Source organism: Neofelis nebulosa, chromosome 4 (assembly GCF_028018385.1).
Source record: "Neofelis nebulosa isolate mNeoNeb1 chromosome 4, mNeoNeb1.pri, whole genome shotgun sequence".
Taxonomy (NCBI): domain Eukaryota; kingdom Metazoa; phylum Chordata; class Mammalia; order Carnivora; family Felidae; genus Neofelis; species Neofelis nebulosa.
This window is the reverse complement of record NC_080785.1, coordinates 78,454,700-78,472,652: the sequence shown is the minus strand read 5'-3', so window position 1 is coordinate 78,472,652 and position 17,953 is coordinate 78,454,700. Positions and strand designations below refer to the sequence as shown.

Here is a 17,953-nt window from a genome sequence, read left to right as displayed (position 1 = left end):
GAGGGTACCAAGACAAGAAGTTCAAAGGGGCTAAGAATCACGGAATGCCAGAGCCAGTGGAAATAGCAGTCATCTTAGTGCACACTCCACTCATTTAACAACCGAGGACGCCAAAACGCAATGACTTGATGAAACCAGTGCCTAGTTGGTGACAGGCCTTGTCTATCACACGACACCGTTCCATCTTTCACTGTACAACTTCTCCCAGGAACAAAAAGTTACGGAATACCTAGAGAAAGGTCAGAGCTGTCCTTACCCCCCCGGTGGCCTCCCAGCCTAAGTGCCAGTGGGAATGGAAGGTCATTCTTTTAGGGGCACAGACGCAGGCCAGACAGGGGAGAAAGTGGCCACCTCTTTTGAGGATCTAAGGTGTCTTCACAGGCAAAACCGCACAGCCTTAGTACCCATTAATACAATGAAAACTAAAACTGAATTAAAGGAACATTATTCATATTTTTTAAACTAGGGAAATGATAAAGACCCTGTGATGGCTAGGACATATAAAGAGAGGCAGTTAGTAAAATTTACTCCCGTTCTGTTGGAAAACATTCTCTGGCAAATTGTGGCAAGAGGTATAATACTTTCTATCATTTCATTTGGTATTTTTACTTTGAGGACTTTTAAATTTCAGCAACTATTATTTATCATGCATCTATTTTGTGTTGAGTGCTTCTTTTAAAATTTTTTTTTTTACATTTATTTATTTTTTGATAGACATAGAGAAACAGAGCACAAATTGGGGAGGGGCAGAAAGAGAAGGAGACACAGAATCTGAAGCAGGCTCCAGTCTCCGAGCTGTCAGCACAGAGCCTGATGCGGGGCTCAAAACCACAAACCGTGAGATCATGACCTGAACCAAAGTGGGATGCTTAACCGACTGAGCCACCCAGGCACCCCCTGAGTGCTTCTTTTTAAAAAACTACAGTTTTATTGAAACAACTCGCATACCATAAGAGCAACTCTTTTGAAGTTGTTGTTTTTGTTGTTGTTGTTGTTGTTTAGTATAATCAGTTGCTTATTTCTTAACCTTATAACAAACTTGCATGGTAGATTTAGTACTTTTTAAGTGTTTATTTATTTATTTTGAGAAAGAGAGACAGAGAAAAACAAAGAGCATGAGTAAGTGGGGGAGGGGCATAGAGGGAGAGGGGGAGAGAGAGAGAGAGAGAGAGAGAGAGAGAGAGAGAGAGAGAGAGAATATCCCAAGCAGGCTCCTTTCCATCAGCACAGAGCTCCATGCAGGGCTTGATTTCTTGAACCATGAGATCATGACCTTTGCCAAAATCAAGAGTCGGATGCTTAACTGACTAAGCCACTCAGGTGCCCCAGAGTTAGTATTTTAAATGTGGAAACTGAGGCTCAGAGAAGTTACTTGTCAAAAGGTAAAGCCAATTTTTGACTTAACATTTTTAGTACCATGTTTCCAAGGGACAGTATAGGTATCCCCTGCTTTTTGAACATCAGCATTATGCTACTTCATTTTTATGAAAGATCTACATTAGTACCTGTTGACGCTAGCAAAAAGAAATATGAAGAGAATTTTTGTTCCTATGAAGAAAGGTGAAAAGTGAAAATAGCGATCAGCATTTGTTTTGTAGCTGCTGCCAGAGAGGCTGTGCCCCTGGGCATGGACAGCGGCCCCACCAAGCTCTTTCCCCGGATACACTCAGCATTTCAGCAACAAGCCGCCAGAGCTTTTTTTAAAATTAATTAATTTATTTATTTTAATATGAAATTTATTGTCAAATTGGCTTCCATATAGTACCCAGTGTTCGTCCCAACAGGTGCCCTCCTCAATACCCATTGCCTACCCTCTCCTCCCTCCCACCTGTCATCAACCCTCAGTTATTTTTATTCTCAGTTTTTAAGAATCTCTTATGGTTTGGCTCCCTCCCTCTCTTTTTATTTTTCCTTCCTCTCCCCCATGGTCTTCTGTTAAGTTTCTCAGGATCCACATAAGAGTGAAAACATATGGTATCTGTCTTTCTTTGTATGACTTATTTCACTTAGCATCACACTCTCCAGTTCCATCCACGTTGCTGCAAAGGGCATATTTCATTCTTTCTCATTGCCACAAAGTATTCCATTGTGTATATAAACCACAATTTCTTTATCCATTCATCAGTTGATGGACATTTAGGCTCTTTTCATAATTTGGCTATTGTTGAAAGTGCTGTTATAAACATTGGGGTACAAGTGCCCTTATGCCTCAGCACTCCTGTATCCCTTGGGTAAATTCCTAGCAGTGCTATTGCTGGGTCATAGGGTAGGTCTATTTTTAATTTTTTGAGGAACCTCCACACTGTTTTCCAGAGCGGCTGCACCAATTTGCATTCCCACCAACAGTGCAAGAGGGTTCCCGTTTCTCCACATCCTCTCCAGCATCTATAGTCTCTTGATTTGTTTATTTTAGCCACTCTCACTGCCGTCAGAGCTTTGAACTGTATCTGCGAGCATCTGTGCTGTATCTTGATTTCTTCTGTGCATCTGTTAGCAAGGTATACCCTAAGGTATCAGAAAAGCCTAAGAGAGGTTAATTTGGAGGGTCTGGGAATGCTCAAAATTTTTTCTATGTAAATTAATGCTAATTGCTTCTTTGCTTTATGCCATTTTTTCAAAAATGTTTATTTATTTTTGAGAGAGAGAGGGAGAAACACACACAGAGTGCAAGCAGGGGAGGGGCAGAGATAGGGAGACACACAATCCACAGCAGGCTTTAGACTCTGAGCTGTCAGCACAGACCCCAATGCAGGGCCCAAATTCATGAGCCACAAGATCATGACCCAAGTTGAAGTCAGATGCTTAGCCACCTAGGTGCCCCAAGCTTTACGCCATTTTGGCTTATGAAAGGTTTCATAGGAACACTCTACTTTTGGATAGAGGAAGAAACATGTATTTAGAATAGAGAAATACTGGAAATAAACCAAGTATTCAACTTTAGAAAAATGACTAAGCAATTTATTACATATTAATGTAATGAATGGACTGCCAAGCACCCATTAAAATGTTAGGATCCAGATGATCTGTATCTGAAATGTTAATGGAAAAGAAAAACAACAAAAAAGTCCATGACCATACTAATTACAGTTATATTTATAGAAGTATATACATTTGCTTTGATCTAAGAATCATGTTTATAGAAAAATACTTATAGGTTATTTATTTTGCAAAGTGCACAAGTGAACACAATACAAGGTTAATACAAACCAATAATTATCAATATTACCTGTTTTAGGAGCTACAGCGCATGATTTTTTTACAAAGAAGACAAAACTATTCACTTCCTAGAGTCATGAATCTTGCTGTCGGTTTTGTAAGGATCTTCTAGGAAGCGTTTCAAAATCACAAAGGCCCTCCTCCCACCATTAGAGATCCTGGCATTGCCCCCTCACTACTACCACTTCTCCAATGGTCCCTAATCTTACGGTGGAAAAGACCTGCAAGTTTGAACACATTCCCCAGGCAACTAAGGATCTCTGTCCTGAAGAATAAATGCAAAATGTTTTTGACATTTTTCTCCTCCCTCACCTTTCTCTCTTCTAGGCAGGATTCTTTCGCTGATTCTGAATTGAAGTCTCAGATGCACATTTTAGGTATCTTCCTGAAGTTTTATATTTCTCAGCACGTCATTAGCTGCCCAATATTTTACTAATATAAAGAATACTATATTGAGAAGCAAAAACATATCCTGGGGAACACATACCTGCATGTTAACAAGCTTGAAGTACACCCCTTCCTTCTTCATCAGCTCCCCGTGGCTTCCTTGCTCCACAATGACACCATCCTCGAAGCCGGCGATGACATCTGCATTTCGGATTGTAGACAGTCGATGGGCTATCACAATGGTGGTCCGGCCTTCTCTGGCCTAAAAGGGAGAAGGACAGACGTGGTGCGGCAGGGTCACACTGTTGATATACTGTCAGTAGCACACACAGTCAAGCATTTGGATGCCTGTGTTTGCGGTGGATGAGAGTAGCTTACCCAGTGTGATTAGGGCTCACAGGCATCCTTATCTATGAAAGGTCACAGGGACACTTGAGTTCTGGACCAGAAAGGAGGCCAACCCTTCCAGTATAAGGATGGATAATTCTGCAAGCTCACTGTGCAGGCTTACCCAAGCAAAACAAGAAAAGGCGTGACCTTTCTCAAGTGTTTTTACACTTGTCTGGGGAGCCTATCTTGCCAGTTATATGGTACGCTAGCTCTTTAGCAGCAATATGTTGGAATTATTGTCAAATGCAGCCTTCTCGGGGGTTCTTCTCTAGGGTTTCTTCTGAAGTGCCTGATTTCAACTGTAATTCTGATGGGCTCCATGCAGGCAGTTTAGGTGAAAACGTAGTTCGAGATGAGGACGGTTTAAATTATAGTTCAAAGACCATCTGCATCACTATCTCCAGAGTGGGACCCATAACTGCTTTTCAACAAGTGCCCCCATGTAGCCCCAAGCTAAAATCTACAAATCACCCCAGTAGGTAGTTCAGTGAACTCACATGTTGGCTTGGTGGGTTTATCAGTGGGCGTTTAAATCCTGGAAAATGCTCATCAAATTATTCATGTTATGTCATTAATAAAGGTTATTATTTTTGATTCTCTTTAATTCTATTAAGATAACAGCTTCTTACAACCACTTCTATTCTGAGGCAATAAAACCACATCATTAGGATGGTTATTGGAGTCCAGCTTAATTCACCTAAGTAGTTAAAAATACAAATTAAAACGACAGCCTAGATTCATAATAATCAAAAAGTGGGAGTAATCCATGTGTTCATCAGTTGATCGAAGGATAAACACAATGAAGCACATTCATACAATGGAATATTATTGGGTCATAAAAAGGAAAGATATTCTGATGCATGTTTGAGTATGGATGCACTTTGAAAACATTATGCTAATATCAATTATAGCCAAACTATGGAGAGAGCCCAAGTCTCCATTGACTGAAGAATGGATAAAGAAGATGTGGTGAATACATATAATGGAATATTACTCAACCATCAAAAAGAATAAAATCTTGCCATTTGCAATGACATGCATAGAGCTAAGTGCATTATGCTAAGTGAAGTAAGTCAATCAGAAAAAGAAAAATACCATTTGATTTTACTCATATGTGGAATTTAGGAAACAAAACAGATGAACATATGGGAAGAGAAAAAAAGAAAAAAGAGAGGGAAGCAAGTCGTAAGAGGCTTTTAATGATTCAGAACAAACTGAGGTTGATGAAGGGAGGTGGGTAGGGAATGGGACAAATGGGTGATAGGTATTAAGGAGGGCACTTGTTGTGACGAGCACTGGGTATTGTATGTAAGTGAGGAATCACTAAATTCTACTACTGAAGCCAATATTACACTACATGTTAACTAACTAGAATTTAAATAAAAATTAGGGAAAAGAAAGAAAACATTAAGCTAAATGAATGAAACCAGTCACAAAAGACTAGGCATTGTATGATTCCATTTATATGAAAAATCAAACTTAGGCAAACCCATAGAGACAGAAAGTAGATTAGTGGTTGCCAAGGGCTGGGGTGAGTATGGAGTGGAGAGTGACTGCTAATGGGTACAAGGTTTCCTATGGGGATGATGAAAATCTTCAGCAATTAGATAATGGTGATGGTTGCAAAATGTAGTGAATATGTTAAAAACCACTGAGTTGTACATTTCAAAAGGGAGAACCTCATCGTATATGAATTATATCTCAATTTAAAAAAAGAGCAGCCATGAAAATTCTGGAAAAGAAGTTAGTGAGAGGGAAATACCTCCACCAAATATTACACCATTAAAAGCTATAGCAATTAAATTAGTAAAATCCAGGGGACAGTATCACATGAATAGGCAACTTGATCAATAAAACAAAATAGAGGGTCCAGAAATAGACATAAAACATTTAAGAATTAATGTCTGATAAATATGGCATTGTCTATCAGAAGGGGAAAGGTGGAATATACAAAAAAAAATGGTATTGAGCCATATGTGTAGGCTCCTGGAAAAAAAAAAGGAGGGTCTTTCTCCTTCCGTCCTTACACTAAAATAACCACCTTCAACTGTGTTTAAATAAGTATAAAAGAGTTAAACCATAGGAAAAGACAGAGACTAGAGCATTGCTCTATTGGACATTTAAGACTGTCTGATTTTTAGTACATAGGCCCCAAAGAGGCATTCAAAAATACTTACTGATGTGGAAGTTGCATGGCTCAGTCCATGTGTGACAAGGCGCATAGGAAATAACTTGATCAGTCTAATCATATTCATGATACTAAAAATAGTGATGTGTAAATTGCTAACAGTGATTATGTTAACATTATGATAATAATAGGTTGATACTATGTCAACACTAAAAAAAAAAAAAAAAAAAACAAACCCAGAGGAGTTACAAACAGACTTGTGAGTAAATGATTGGTGTGCAAGAGAAACTAAGGATATGTTGGTGAATTTAAAAGTTAGCAACTGTCACCCTTGACCAAAAAATCTTGGCCAGAATAGAGATTTGACATAAAGAGATTTCTTTTCAGAGTTATCAGATGTTCCAATGATGAAAAAACACTGGCAAATAAATATCCAAGATTCAAGGACACCAACTATTAAGAAATTTGGACCTTCTGCTAATTTTGGATGTGCAGGGATGAAAGGCAGGCCCAAACAAAGGGAGTACTGATCCATTAACCTTTCTGGAACTTCTGAGGAAAAAAAAGAGGTGGGGGAGGTATATAAAATGAAACCTTTGGAGTCATTTGATAAAAATCACATGAAAGCTATTTTTTATTTTTCTCTTGCCCCTCCAGTATGGTAACACTGTGAGTAGGAGAGTCATGTAGGTATAAAATCTTGTAGTTATTGACTTTCTTTAAAAAATCAAAATAATAAATCTACATTTGTATTCTTTAAGATCTTATATTGAAGAACCTGTTGTATGTTTTGATAAATAGTCATTATCTATTGAGTCAAAAGCTGATGTGGTCATTAAATTCTTTTTACGTAGTCATGTATGATTTCAATGAGCTGGATCACAGTAATCAATTCAGTAAATATTTATTTAGGGTCTACTATGTGCAAGGCAGCGATTGTTAAAAAGATATAAACATAGGTGTGCCCGGCTGGCTCAGTTGGTAGAGCATGTGATTCTTGATCTCAGGGTCCTGAGTTCAAGCCTGGGATAGAGTGTACTTTAAAAAAAAAGATATAAACATGAACCATTCAGTAATTCTGCTTCTTAGAGAATTTATTCTTTCCAGGAAAGAGAAGGCATATAAATAAATAACTAAATAAATAACTACAGTCAGGTGGTGCCACACATGAGGTACTGATAAATGTAGAAACGATCCACAAGAGGAAAATATTCTTACAGGATAGGTAATCAGGAAAGAATAACAATAGATGAAATAGTGCTATATCCTTACGCTCCTCAGAGGAAAGATAATGAACTGCAAAATTCAATTTTTCATTGTTAAAATGTAGTTTATACCTTAGAATGACTGGCCCAACTGACTGACTTGTAACATTGAGGGGAGTGCAGAGATAAAAGATTTCCCTTTTAAAGATACAATTTATTGTCTGCAAAATATATTAGCTTAGTAATTTTGCAAAATATGGAGTCGATTATGTAAATTATAAACTATTCATGGCAACTATGGTACATTAAACATGGCCACAAACACTTTGCAGGCATTCCCATCCAGAGGGGAAGTCTGTTTCTCCATCTCCTCAACTCCAGGCAGGCCTTGTGACTTGTTTTGACCAAATGAATATGAAGGAATTGATACTTGTGCAATTTCCAGAATCTGGACTTCAAAAGGCTTTACAGTTGTGTGTTTGCTACCTTGAAAACATAATAAAAGGAAATCTGTCTAATCTACTGGAAGATAAGAAGCCTCATGGTAAGAACTGAGCTGCCTCAGCCAACAGCCATCACCAACTAACTGCCAGGCACAAGGGTGAGGCTATCTTGAATGTTCCAGCCCAGCTGACTCTGAGTTGGAAGTAGCTGCCTGAGGGAGACTAAGCAAACCAAAAGAGGAACCACACCAGCCACCTCACTAAGTTTTGGCTTAAAACAACTGATGCAGAAATACTGTTAGTAACAGGGCACCTGGGTGGCTCCGTTGATTAAATGTCCGCTTTGGCTCAGGTCATGATCTTGCAGCTTGGTTGGAGCCCCGCATCAGGCTCTGTGCTGACCACTCAGAGCCTGGAGTCTGCTTCAGATTCTGTGTCTCCCTTTCTCTCTGTTCCTCCCCCACTCATGCGTGTGTGCGTGCATGCTCTCTCTTTCTCTCTCTCTCAAAAATAAATTTTAAAAAAACATTAAAAAAAAAAGAAATACTGTTAGTAAAGACTAGGAAAAAAGTAAGGGAATTGGTATTGGAGCCTGGAAAGAGGGTTACCTGCATTATGCAACGTTGCAATAATTGCTTAAGAATGTTTCCTGCAGTCACTTGGAAGAAAGTTATTTTATCTACTGAACTTGTACATCTAGTTTCCAGAGATCTCTAAATAGAATGTTGAAAGTGCCAACTGGATTCCAATAGCTGTATTTTATAAGGTATGGGAAGAGAAAGGTGAGCTAAAGAAAGAGCTATTTGGTTTGCAAGGTGAATTTAGAGGAAACATAGAAGACCCAGTACCTGCTTGGTTGGAAAGTGTATTGTTAACCATCTAGGGAAATGAAGCCAAAGATCAAATCAGTGTGTAAGATTTTTTGTTAAAATCTCTGAAAGATTTAAGGTACAGTCTAGTACACACCTGCATCTACATAAAAGGGTTTCTAAGACTCTTAAGTAAGGGTTTTCTCATGGCAGCTTCACACACAGCCCAAAGTAGAGGGAAGTTTATTTTTGAAAAAAAAAAATTATAGATGTGGCTTTGGAGGCTTGAGTGAACCATAGCCAGATTCCAAGTAAACTAAGTTGTTAAGAGAATTCATCAGCTTGGACTGAAAGAGACTGAGAAAATTCAAAATATGAAGAGGCCTGTAGGTCCCAAATTTCTATATGCAGAAAGCATATTGAGAAAGCTAATCAGAGGCAGACACAGGCCATTTCTTACTGAAAAGGAAAGACTTCTCAGAGGGAGGATCTAAGAGCTCAGATTGTTCCACTACTGGGGATAGAACTGGGCCTTAATCAAGGACCGCTCCTTTTCCCTGGAGCAGTGGGGTATTTGGCTACATGCACCTGACTGCATTCAGAATTGTATGGACCAGTAACTGCTATGTGCTTCCTGTTCTAATTTTTGAACAAGAGTGACTACCATTATCCTATCCCTGAATCAACAGTACATGTTGGGTGTATCTGTGGAAGAAACTTGTCTCTTTTAGTCACAGATCTCTGGATCAAGATGAGGTTTACGTGAAGAACTCATCCATATCTGGACCACATACAGGTCTTCAGATACTAGACTTTGAACCTGAGCTCATATCTGCATGAAAAATTTTTTTTTTTTTTTTAATTTTTGGGACAGAGAGAGAGACAGAGCATGAACGGGGGAGGGGCAGAGAGAGAGGGAGACACAGAATCGGAAACAGGCTCCAGGCTCCGAGCCATCAGCCCAGAGCCTGACGCGGGACTCGAACTCACACACCGCGAGATCGTGACCTGGCTGAAGTCGGACGCTTAACCGACTGCGCCACCCAGGCGCCCCTCTGCATGAAAATTTTGAGGGTATTGGGAAGAGATGAATTTATTTTGCACATGGGAGAAATATAAATAATTGTGAGAGAGGGTGTGCTGTGGAAGATTTAATATAGTCAAATTTTCTTTACAGCTCACCCATTAAGAAGTGGAATCTATTTCCTCCTTCAGTCTGGGGCTGCCTTGTGAATTGCTGTGACCAACAGAATATGATGCCAATGACACTGTGTAAGTCCAGGAGGCTAAGCCTCTAGATGTCTTCTGGTTTCTGCCTCTGGGTACAGTGTCCTGAAAACGCCATGTAAGGTAGTCAGGCTAGCCTACTGCGTATTAGTATGAGTATGAGAAGTCACAGGAGATGCCCAGCCGACAGCCACCATGTGAGTAAGACCGTCTTGGACTGTTTCAGCTAAGTCAACCTTTCAGGTAAATGCAATCATATGCTCAGGTGAAAACAGCAGGTCTAGCCAGCCAATCCACACAACTACTGTTTTAGGTATGAATTTGGGATGGTTTGTTATGCAGCAATAGGGCACCAATTCAGCAGTTACCTAAGTTAATAATAATCATGGTAATGGTAGTCACCGTAATAATAGCATCAGCTAACATAACCAAGTGTTTCCCATGTGCAAGACATGTGCTAATAGCTTTACATGTAGTACTCATTTAATCTTTTCAATCATCCTATGACATTATTTCTCCCCCCCACTCCCTAATTAAGTCTGCAGTAGATCAGGCTTAGAGATGTTAGTTAATTTGCCCAAGGTCATGCAGCTAGAAAAGGAACAGAGCCAGGACTCCACCCTCAGCCTGTCTAGCACCAAAGCCTGTGCTCTTAACAGCCCCCCCACCCAAAGTTGCTAATGGCTTTTCTTGAGGATTTAAAAAAATTATGAGTGATTTATCAGCTATTTTTAAAACCGAAAAGTTTATCAACTGGGGAGTGTGGGTCATAATCCTAGAGAATACAAACTGCTAAAATTGATGAAGTAACTTGTCCAACTATGAATTAAAACCTGCAAGACTACAATATTTCTGAAATTATCCATATCACAAAAAAATAACATGTCCAATAATTGTGTTCTTTTAGCACAGAAAGTGCTAATATATTGAATGCTTATATCCTAGAAAGTATTGGGACCTGGGCTCTAGGGCTGAATGGGACTTTTTGCCCCATAAATACCTTTCTTATCCTACCTGACTTCTCCTGAAAAAGTCCATGTCAACAGATAAATGCCATTTTAAGTTAATTTTTGTTTTAATATATGCATTAAAAAAATAATTTCCTGCTTTAAGTCATGCCTGATTAACCAACCAAATACTAGTTTCCTATGTATATATTTCGATTCCTCAATATTGAGACTTAACATACATGAAAGCAATATAATTCAGTGCAAGAATTTGTGAGGAACAATTATAATCTCATTAATCATCATTAGATTAAATTATATGAGATAAGCCAAAAGATTAATCTGATAAACTGGGAAGCATTGATTAACACAGTTTATAGCACACACAGTGTTTACTTAGGATTCAGGTAGAAATTTTCCTGAGAAAATAAGATACATACAGCTTGTCTCTAAAGTTGCAAGAGGTAGTTTGGATAGTAGCTGTTCAGTAACTTGCACATTTGATTATTAAACTTTCTCAAGCCAAATATATTTGTGATGTTTATGTTTTTGAAACCCATTTATAAGGTGTCATCTGACTCTGGTTATTATACTGTGTTGTTAGTACAGATGATATCAGCATTGATCACAGGAGTGTCCCAACATAAGGTTCTTCCTGTGAAGCTTCCGCTTTTAAAAACGGTAGTGAGAGATTTAGAAATACCTGAGCTGGGCACATGAGCTCAGCATCCTTAAAATGCATTGCTTCTTTATGTGCTTAGACAAACACACAAATTGAACTTTATTTCCTTTTGCCTTCCTTTTGCCTTCCTGAATAAAGATAATGTTACTGCCTACAAAACAAGGCAAGTATTTTGAGCTGTTTTTCAGCTGGACCAGCATCTAGGTAACAAGATTTTTCTCTGCACATTTTAACACAACTACTTTCTGATCAAAGCAACAGCCTATGTGCAGGAAGTAAACGAAGCTACGTGGCTCGCTGCATAGACCTGGATTTGGGCTCTGTGCACTTCAGTCAAAGCACACCAGTTAATGGGCCATCTACCTCCCTCTGCAATGTGACTTGACAGAAAAGGGAAATCAATAAAGCCCCAGGAGAGAGCTTCACTTGCTTTTATGTTTATGTTTTTCAATCTAGACTCACAAAGCACTGGCAAGAATTTCCAATAAAGCTTCAGTTTGCCGGTCCTTCAGGTGTTCAGGGTTGACTGACCTTATCCAGGGCCGTCTGAACCTCTGCTTCACTTTCGGTGTCCAAGGCTGATGTGGCCTCATCCAGCAGGAGGATCTTGGGGTTGCGAACCAGGGCCCGAGCGATGGCGATTCTCTGTTTCTGTCCACCGCTCAGTTGGGCCCCCCTCTCTCCAACCAGGGTTTCAAATTTCTACAACAGAAAACATGGAGGAGTTCCTGATGTATTTTAAATAGAAAAAGCGATGGAGTCTAAAATTCATCAAGGCAACACGGAGCTTCATTTCGACTATTGTAATGAGTCCTAATTACAACAAAATCAATGAATACTGAATTCTAAAAAACTACTTACATATACTGTATAAAATTTTATAGGATTTATGTACCAGACTGTCCATATACTCCCAAGTGAATAATTTAAGGGATTTTCCTAAACAAAGTTGGACAACCTCGCATCTCAAACATTATTAGCTTAAACTTTGAAGAAAGAACTCAGACACATGAAGTCAAATTCTAATTTCAAGGGCAACTGCATTAACAAAGTCTTTACCTGTGGTAGTTTCATGATAAACTCATAAGCGTTGGCTTCTTTAACAGCTTTCTTTATCTCATCCATGGTGACATTTCCACGGCCATAACGAATATTTTCAGCAATTGTGGTAGAAAATAGCACTGGCTCCTGACTCACCACTCCAATTATTTCCCTGAGATACCTTACATTAAAAGTCCTAATATCCTGCCCATCTATGTTAATCTGAAAGACAGAAATATTTCCATTAAATATTTTAAATCCATCTGACATCCAAAGCATCAAGACTCTTTAATTTGTTACAAAAAGTCTTAGCTAACATTTAACTTATTTACCTTATTGTGGTGGTTAAAAATGGTTATAAATGAGAATTAGAAACAAACAGCAATGTGCAAAAATAAAAATAAAAAGTATACTTACTGGGGTGCCTGGGTAGCTCAGTTGGTTGAGTGTCTGATTTTGGCTCAGGTCATGATCTGAATTTGAGCCCCGTGTCGGGCTTTGTGCTGACAGCTCAGAGCCTGGAGCCTGCTTTGGATTCTGTCTCCCTCTTTCTCTGCCCCTCCCCTGCTCATGCTCTCTCTGTCTCTTTCTCTCTCTCTCTCTCTCTCTCTCTCAAAACTAAATAAACATTTAAAAAAGTATATTTGTTATCTTACACATACAGTTTTTTCATGGATGGATTATTCTCCATAAGCAATAATAGGTTATAGATTTTTGGCATACTATTATTTTTTGCTTACCGCTATTTAAATTTGATTAAAATGTCCACTTACTTACTTAGTGTACATATCATTTTCATGGTATTATGATCTTTTACAATATGTAATATACCATAATTTACTGCATTTCCCACCTGCTGGACATTTGGCTTCTTTTAAGGAACACTGAAGAATCACTGGAGAAGTAGAGAGTTACCAGGCTAAAGAGTATGATTTATTTTTTTTCTCTGATAACAATTACTTACCTGTGCAATGACTGGTATATGTTGGGTATTTATTATTTGCTGAGTAAAGGTTGCATAAGCAACACTCTAAAAAGAATTTAATAATTTACAGTGCCAGCACTGTATCTGCTTTTTTTTTCTTTTACAATTTACTACCTCTGAGTTTTATCATTTTGCTTTTTTTTTGAATTAATAAGTGCAAGCCGGTACCTTATAATTGCTTTGTTTCATATTTACTTATAAATGAACATATCTTGAAACTTTTTACAAATGCATAATTATATTTATTCTCAAAGATTTTTATGTTCATATCCTACCATAGATCCAAATTTCTCAAATATTAAATATAATAGTTTTATCATATATAAATCATAGTTCTATGTATTGCTTTCTTTTATTGAAGCTTTACTGATTTTTTTACTGAAGAGAAATTTAAGGAAAAATTAAATGAAAACTATACCACTGGACATTTATTATTTGAGTAGTAAGAAAATTGTTAAATCATGATGTAAACAGTGAATATCTCTGAGTTACAAAATTTCTGAAGTTTTTTTCCTGTTGACATGTATATTTAAAGTTTATATATTACTCCAATAATTATTTTATTTTATTTTTTATTTAAAATTTTTAAAATTTTAACTTGGGTCTACATCCAACATGGGGCATGAACTCATGACACCGAGATCAAAAGTCTCATGCTCCTCAGGCTGAGCCAGCCAGATGCCCCTATTCCAATAATAATTTCAAAGATAAGATATTTTCAAATGTGTATTTTTAATGGTTAGTATTTTACTAGGTTGTTTTAAATTTTTTTTTAATGTTTTTATTTTTGACAGAGAGAGAGACAGACAGAGCATGAGTGGGGGAGGGGCAGAGAGAGAGGGAGACACAAATTCCAAAGCAGGCTCCAGGCTCTGAGCTGTCAGCACAGAGCCCGACACATGGCTCAAATTCACAGACCACGAGATCATGATTTACTAGGTTGTTTTTAAAAAATAAAGAAAAATATTTACACTTGAGCCAATTCAGAGTTAGCTTTAGCAAATGAGGAAAGGATTATGTTCCTCCTTAGTAATATCAGATTTTTCCAAAATGTGTATTTTATTAAATTAATTAAATAAATAATTCATGAACCCTAAAACTCTGTACTCATTTCTGCCATCTCTATTCTATCTCAGCGCCTTTTAATGTTTTTTGTTTTTCTTTGTAACTTGTAATCTTCTGTTTTCATAATTGTTGAATTATATTTCAGTATCAGGTAAACTCAATGTCCTCAGGGTGGTACAACTGAGGAAATTTGAATATGTACTGTGGGCTAGTGCTGCACTAAAATTAAATCTATTGATTTTGATAATTGTTTTGTGGTTATGTAAGAGAATGTCCTTCTTCTTAGAAAATATGTTCTGAAGTATTTAAGGGGCAAGGGACATGATGTCCTTAACTTAGTCTCAAAAGTTCAGAAAAAAATATGCCTGTGGGGTGTGTGCGTGTGTGTGTGTATGTGTGTGTGCAGGCATGCATGTGCATGTATGTTTGTTATATATACATAGGCACGTGTGGACAGAGAGAGAAGACAATAAAGTAAATGGGTCAAAATATCATTAATAAATGTGGGTGAAGACTATGTCTTGCACCTTTTGTTGAAATTTCAATTATATTTATTTATTTATTTATTTATTAAGTTTATTTATTTATTTTGAAAGAGAGATAGAGAGAAAGAATGAGAGAGCATGAGGGGGGTAGGGGCAGAGAGAGAGGGAGGGAGAATTCCAAGCAGGCTCCACACTGTCAGCGGGGAGCCCAATGTGGGGACTGAACTCACAAACCGCGAGATCATGACCCGAGCCAAAATCAAGAGTCGGACACTTAACTGCCTGAGCCACCCAGGTGCCCCTGAAGTTTCAATTATAAGAAAGTTTTTTTTTTTTTTTTTAATTTTTTTTTCAACGTTTTTTATTTATTTTTGGGACAGAGAGAGACAGAACATGAACGGGGGAGGGGCAGAGAGAGAGGGAGACACAGAATCGGAAACAGGCTCCAGGCTCCGAGCCATCAGCCCAGAGCCTGACGCGGGGCTCGAACTCACAGACCGCGAGATCGTGACCTGGCTGAAGTCGGACGCTTAACCGACTGCGCCACCCAGGCGCCCCAAGAAAGTTTTTAACAGGTAAAAAATGTACCCTAGGTTATTAATGTCCCCCATGTCCCAGAAGACATTTTTTTAAGAGACAATCCCACTTTCCCCTGGAGATATTCCAACGTTTAAGAAAACTCAACTATCTTTGGTGAATTTAATTACTGTCCTAATTTAATTACTTCTTGTGACATTGATTATCAGCTTGTCAAAAAATGCTGGATGAAATATTTTTGACCAAACCCCAAAATTCTTTGAAAACAACAGTCTCAGTGGCCTGGATGACTGTTTTCCAGTTGACTTAGTGGGTTATGAAGTGCTCAGTGAGAACAGAAGAGAGGGTCATCTAGCTTCTTTGGCTTTTTATCATCTTGCATATTTTTGTTAAACCAGTCCAAATGTTTGAATGCATTGTCTAGATGCATTGCAAGTCTATAGCTTTTTTACTAAAATTGATTCACATGCCAACTGTTGCTAAAAACAAAACAAAACAAAACACTTTTGAAGGGCTAATTGGTACCCAGCTTTCACTTTGGAGAACTTGGTTCTTCCCACTTACCGTACCCTCATCAGGGTCATAGAGCCTCTGTATCAGCTGCACTGTCGTGCTTTTCCCACAGCCGCTGTTCCCAACCAGGGCCACTGTCTGCCCACTCTGAACCTTCAGGTTGAGGCCCTTCAAGATCTGTGAGGGAAAAGAGAGAAGAAGAATCATTTACAACAAAATCCTGAAAGGGGACTAATTTGATTCAGTTTTAAATTTGAAAAAAGTATCAAATAAGGGAATAAAACCCCAAAGGAAAAAGGATATAAATATCAAAATAATAGGGAGTTTAGGTCCTTTATAATGATGAAACAATCCATCTGAGTTAGGAATTCTTGTAAATATTGCTTACAATACCTTGACATTAGCTCGAGCTGGATAAGAAAAATGAACATCATTGAACTCCAAATTCCCTTTGACGCTGTCTGGTTTGTGTCCTCTCTCTGAAAAACTGTCAATTTTAGGACTCTAAATAAAACAAAATTCAATGACTATTCCATCATAGGACAAACAATTGCACTTTTAAGGAATATGGCTTAGCAAATTCCAAAAACAGGACCTGGAATGGCTCAGTTTCCTTCACATGAGACAGAACCCTAGTTGTAGATTTTGTGTGTGCATGTGTGCATGTGTGTGTGTGTTGTGTGTGTGTGGAAGGAAATATTCCTTCTCAGAAAATAGACATTTTCTGAAAAGTACAGAGGGGCATATTAATTCGATTTCTTATAATATCTTGCTTTAAGCTTTTGGCATATATTCATACATTTTTGAAATGGTCAGAGATGCATGCTTATACACCTGTGATAACAAGACATATTATAATTGATAGAGCCAGGTATTTTAGCTTGTTCTGAAAATGAGCTTATTCCTAAACAACACATGCCATGGATTTGGGTTGTGAAGACTGAAAAGTTGGTTGGGGCCAAGTTATTTAGGAGCATTGTAAACTGCAAGTATATTCAGAAGCCACGCAGTTTTCTCATGACTTAGGACAATGACACAGAAGGAACTGCTTGAATTAAAAGGCCAAATTTCATTAGCGACTTTGCATTTTATCCGCAGAAATGCATCAACATGTTTTAATATGTGACAATTGTATTCTTTATTTCACTGCAGCTGGTAAAACTCATTCAATATAGTGGGTTAAAAATCATAGGAATCATGCAGTGATTTTTTTCTTTGAAGGGGGCAACCCACAGCAAAATACACGGCTAATTTTTCCACCCATTCTTCCTGCATATGAAAATCATAGTATTCTTGGTCTAGCTACACCTTGGAAGAGAAAAAGAGAAAACCCTGGAAGAGCAAACGTCTTTACTCTCAACTCTAATAATAAACATTCGTGCAGATGTACTTTTCCCAAATGAGGTCAGTGTTATTCTATTATTTTAAGACAAACTTTTAGAAATATTATTAATAAGAGGTACTTTGTTTCTCTCACTAAGAAAAGGTTCCTTATTTTCACATAATTAATGTTCACAGGATTTATAACCCAAAGCCAGATTTAAGCATGCAAGCCTCAAAATATGTTTTGACATGGAATGAATAAGTGACTCACATTATCTATAATATTGAAGATAGCATAGGCTGCCCCTCTTGCATTGGCAAAAGCGTCAATACACGGAGCGGCCTGTCCAACACTGAAAGCTCCAACCAGAATTGAAAAGAAGACCTGAACAGGAGAATATGGGGAAAAGTTAGAAGCAAGCCCCATTCTGGTGCCCATTGTTACCTCAGATATGACTGAAACACATATTACACTAAGGATTGAGTTTAGTTTATCCTTTTAACATTTTGTTTTTTTATTTAGCAAAAGGGCAAAATTTATAAGGTTAATATAGTATTCCGTCGCTCAAT

At 38.0% G+C, this 17,953-nt stretch overlaps 1 protein-coding gene across 8 annotated transcripts in view; it reads right to left on the bottom strand.

The window, feature by feature from the left end:
• LOC131509448 (phosphatidylcholine translocator ABCB4) overlaps nucleotides 1-17,953 on the bottom strand; it is a 75,337-nt gene that overhangs the window by 34,155 nt on the left and 23,229 nt on the right. For 7 of the 8 annotated variants that reach the window (XM_058725199.1, XM_058725198.1, XM_058725196.1 and 4 more), the window contains 6 exons: nucleotides 17,655-17,768; nucleotides 16,454-16,564; nucleotides 16,112-16,237; nucleotides 12,494-12,697; nucleotides 11,966-12,136; nucleotides 3,704-3,865 (listed from right to left, as the gene is read on the bottom strand). In XM_058725199.1, the coding sequence (XP_058581182.1) occupies nucleotides 3,704-3,865; nucleotides 11,966-12,136; nucleotides 12,494-12,697; nucleotides 16,112-16,237; nucleotides 16,454-16,564; nucleotides 17,655-17,768 (888 nt within the window). Of the gene's footprint in view, nucleotides 1-3,703; nucleotides 3,866-11,965; nucleotides 12,137-12,493; nucleotides 12,698-16,111; nucleotides 16,238-16,453; nucleotides 16,565-17,654; nucleotides 17,769-17,953 lie in introns of those variants that run through there. The other variant, XM_058725203.1, reaches the window with a different exon arrangement.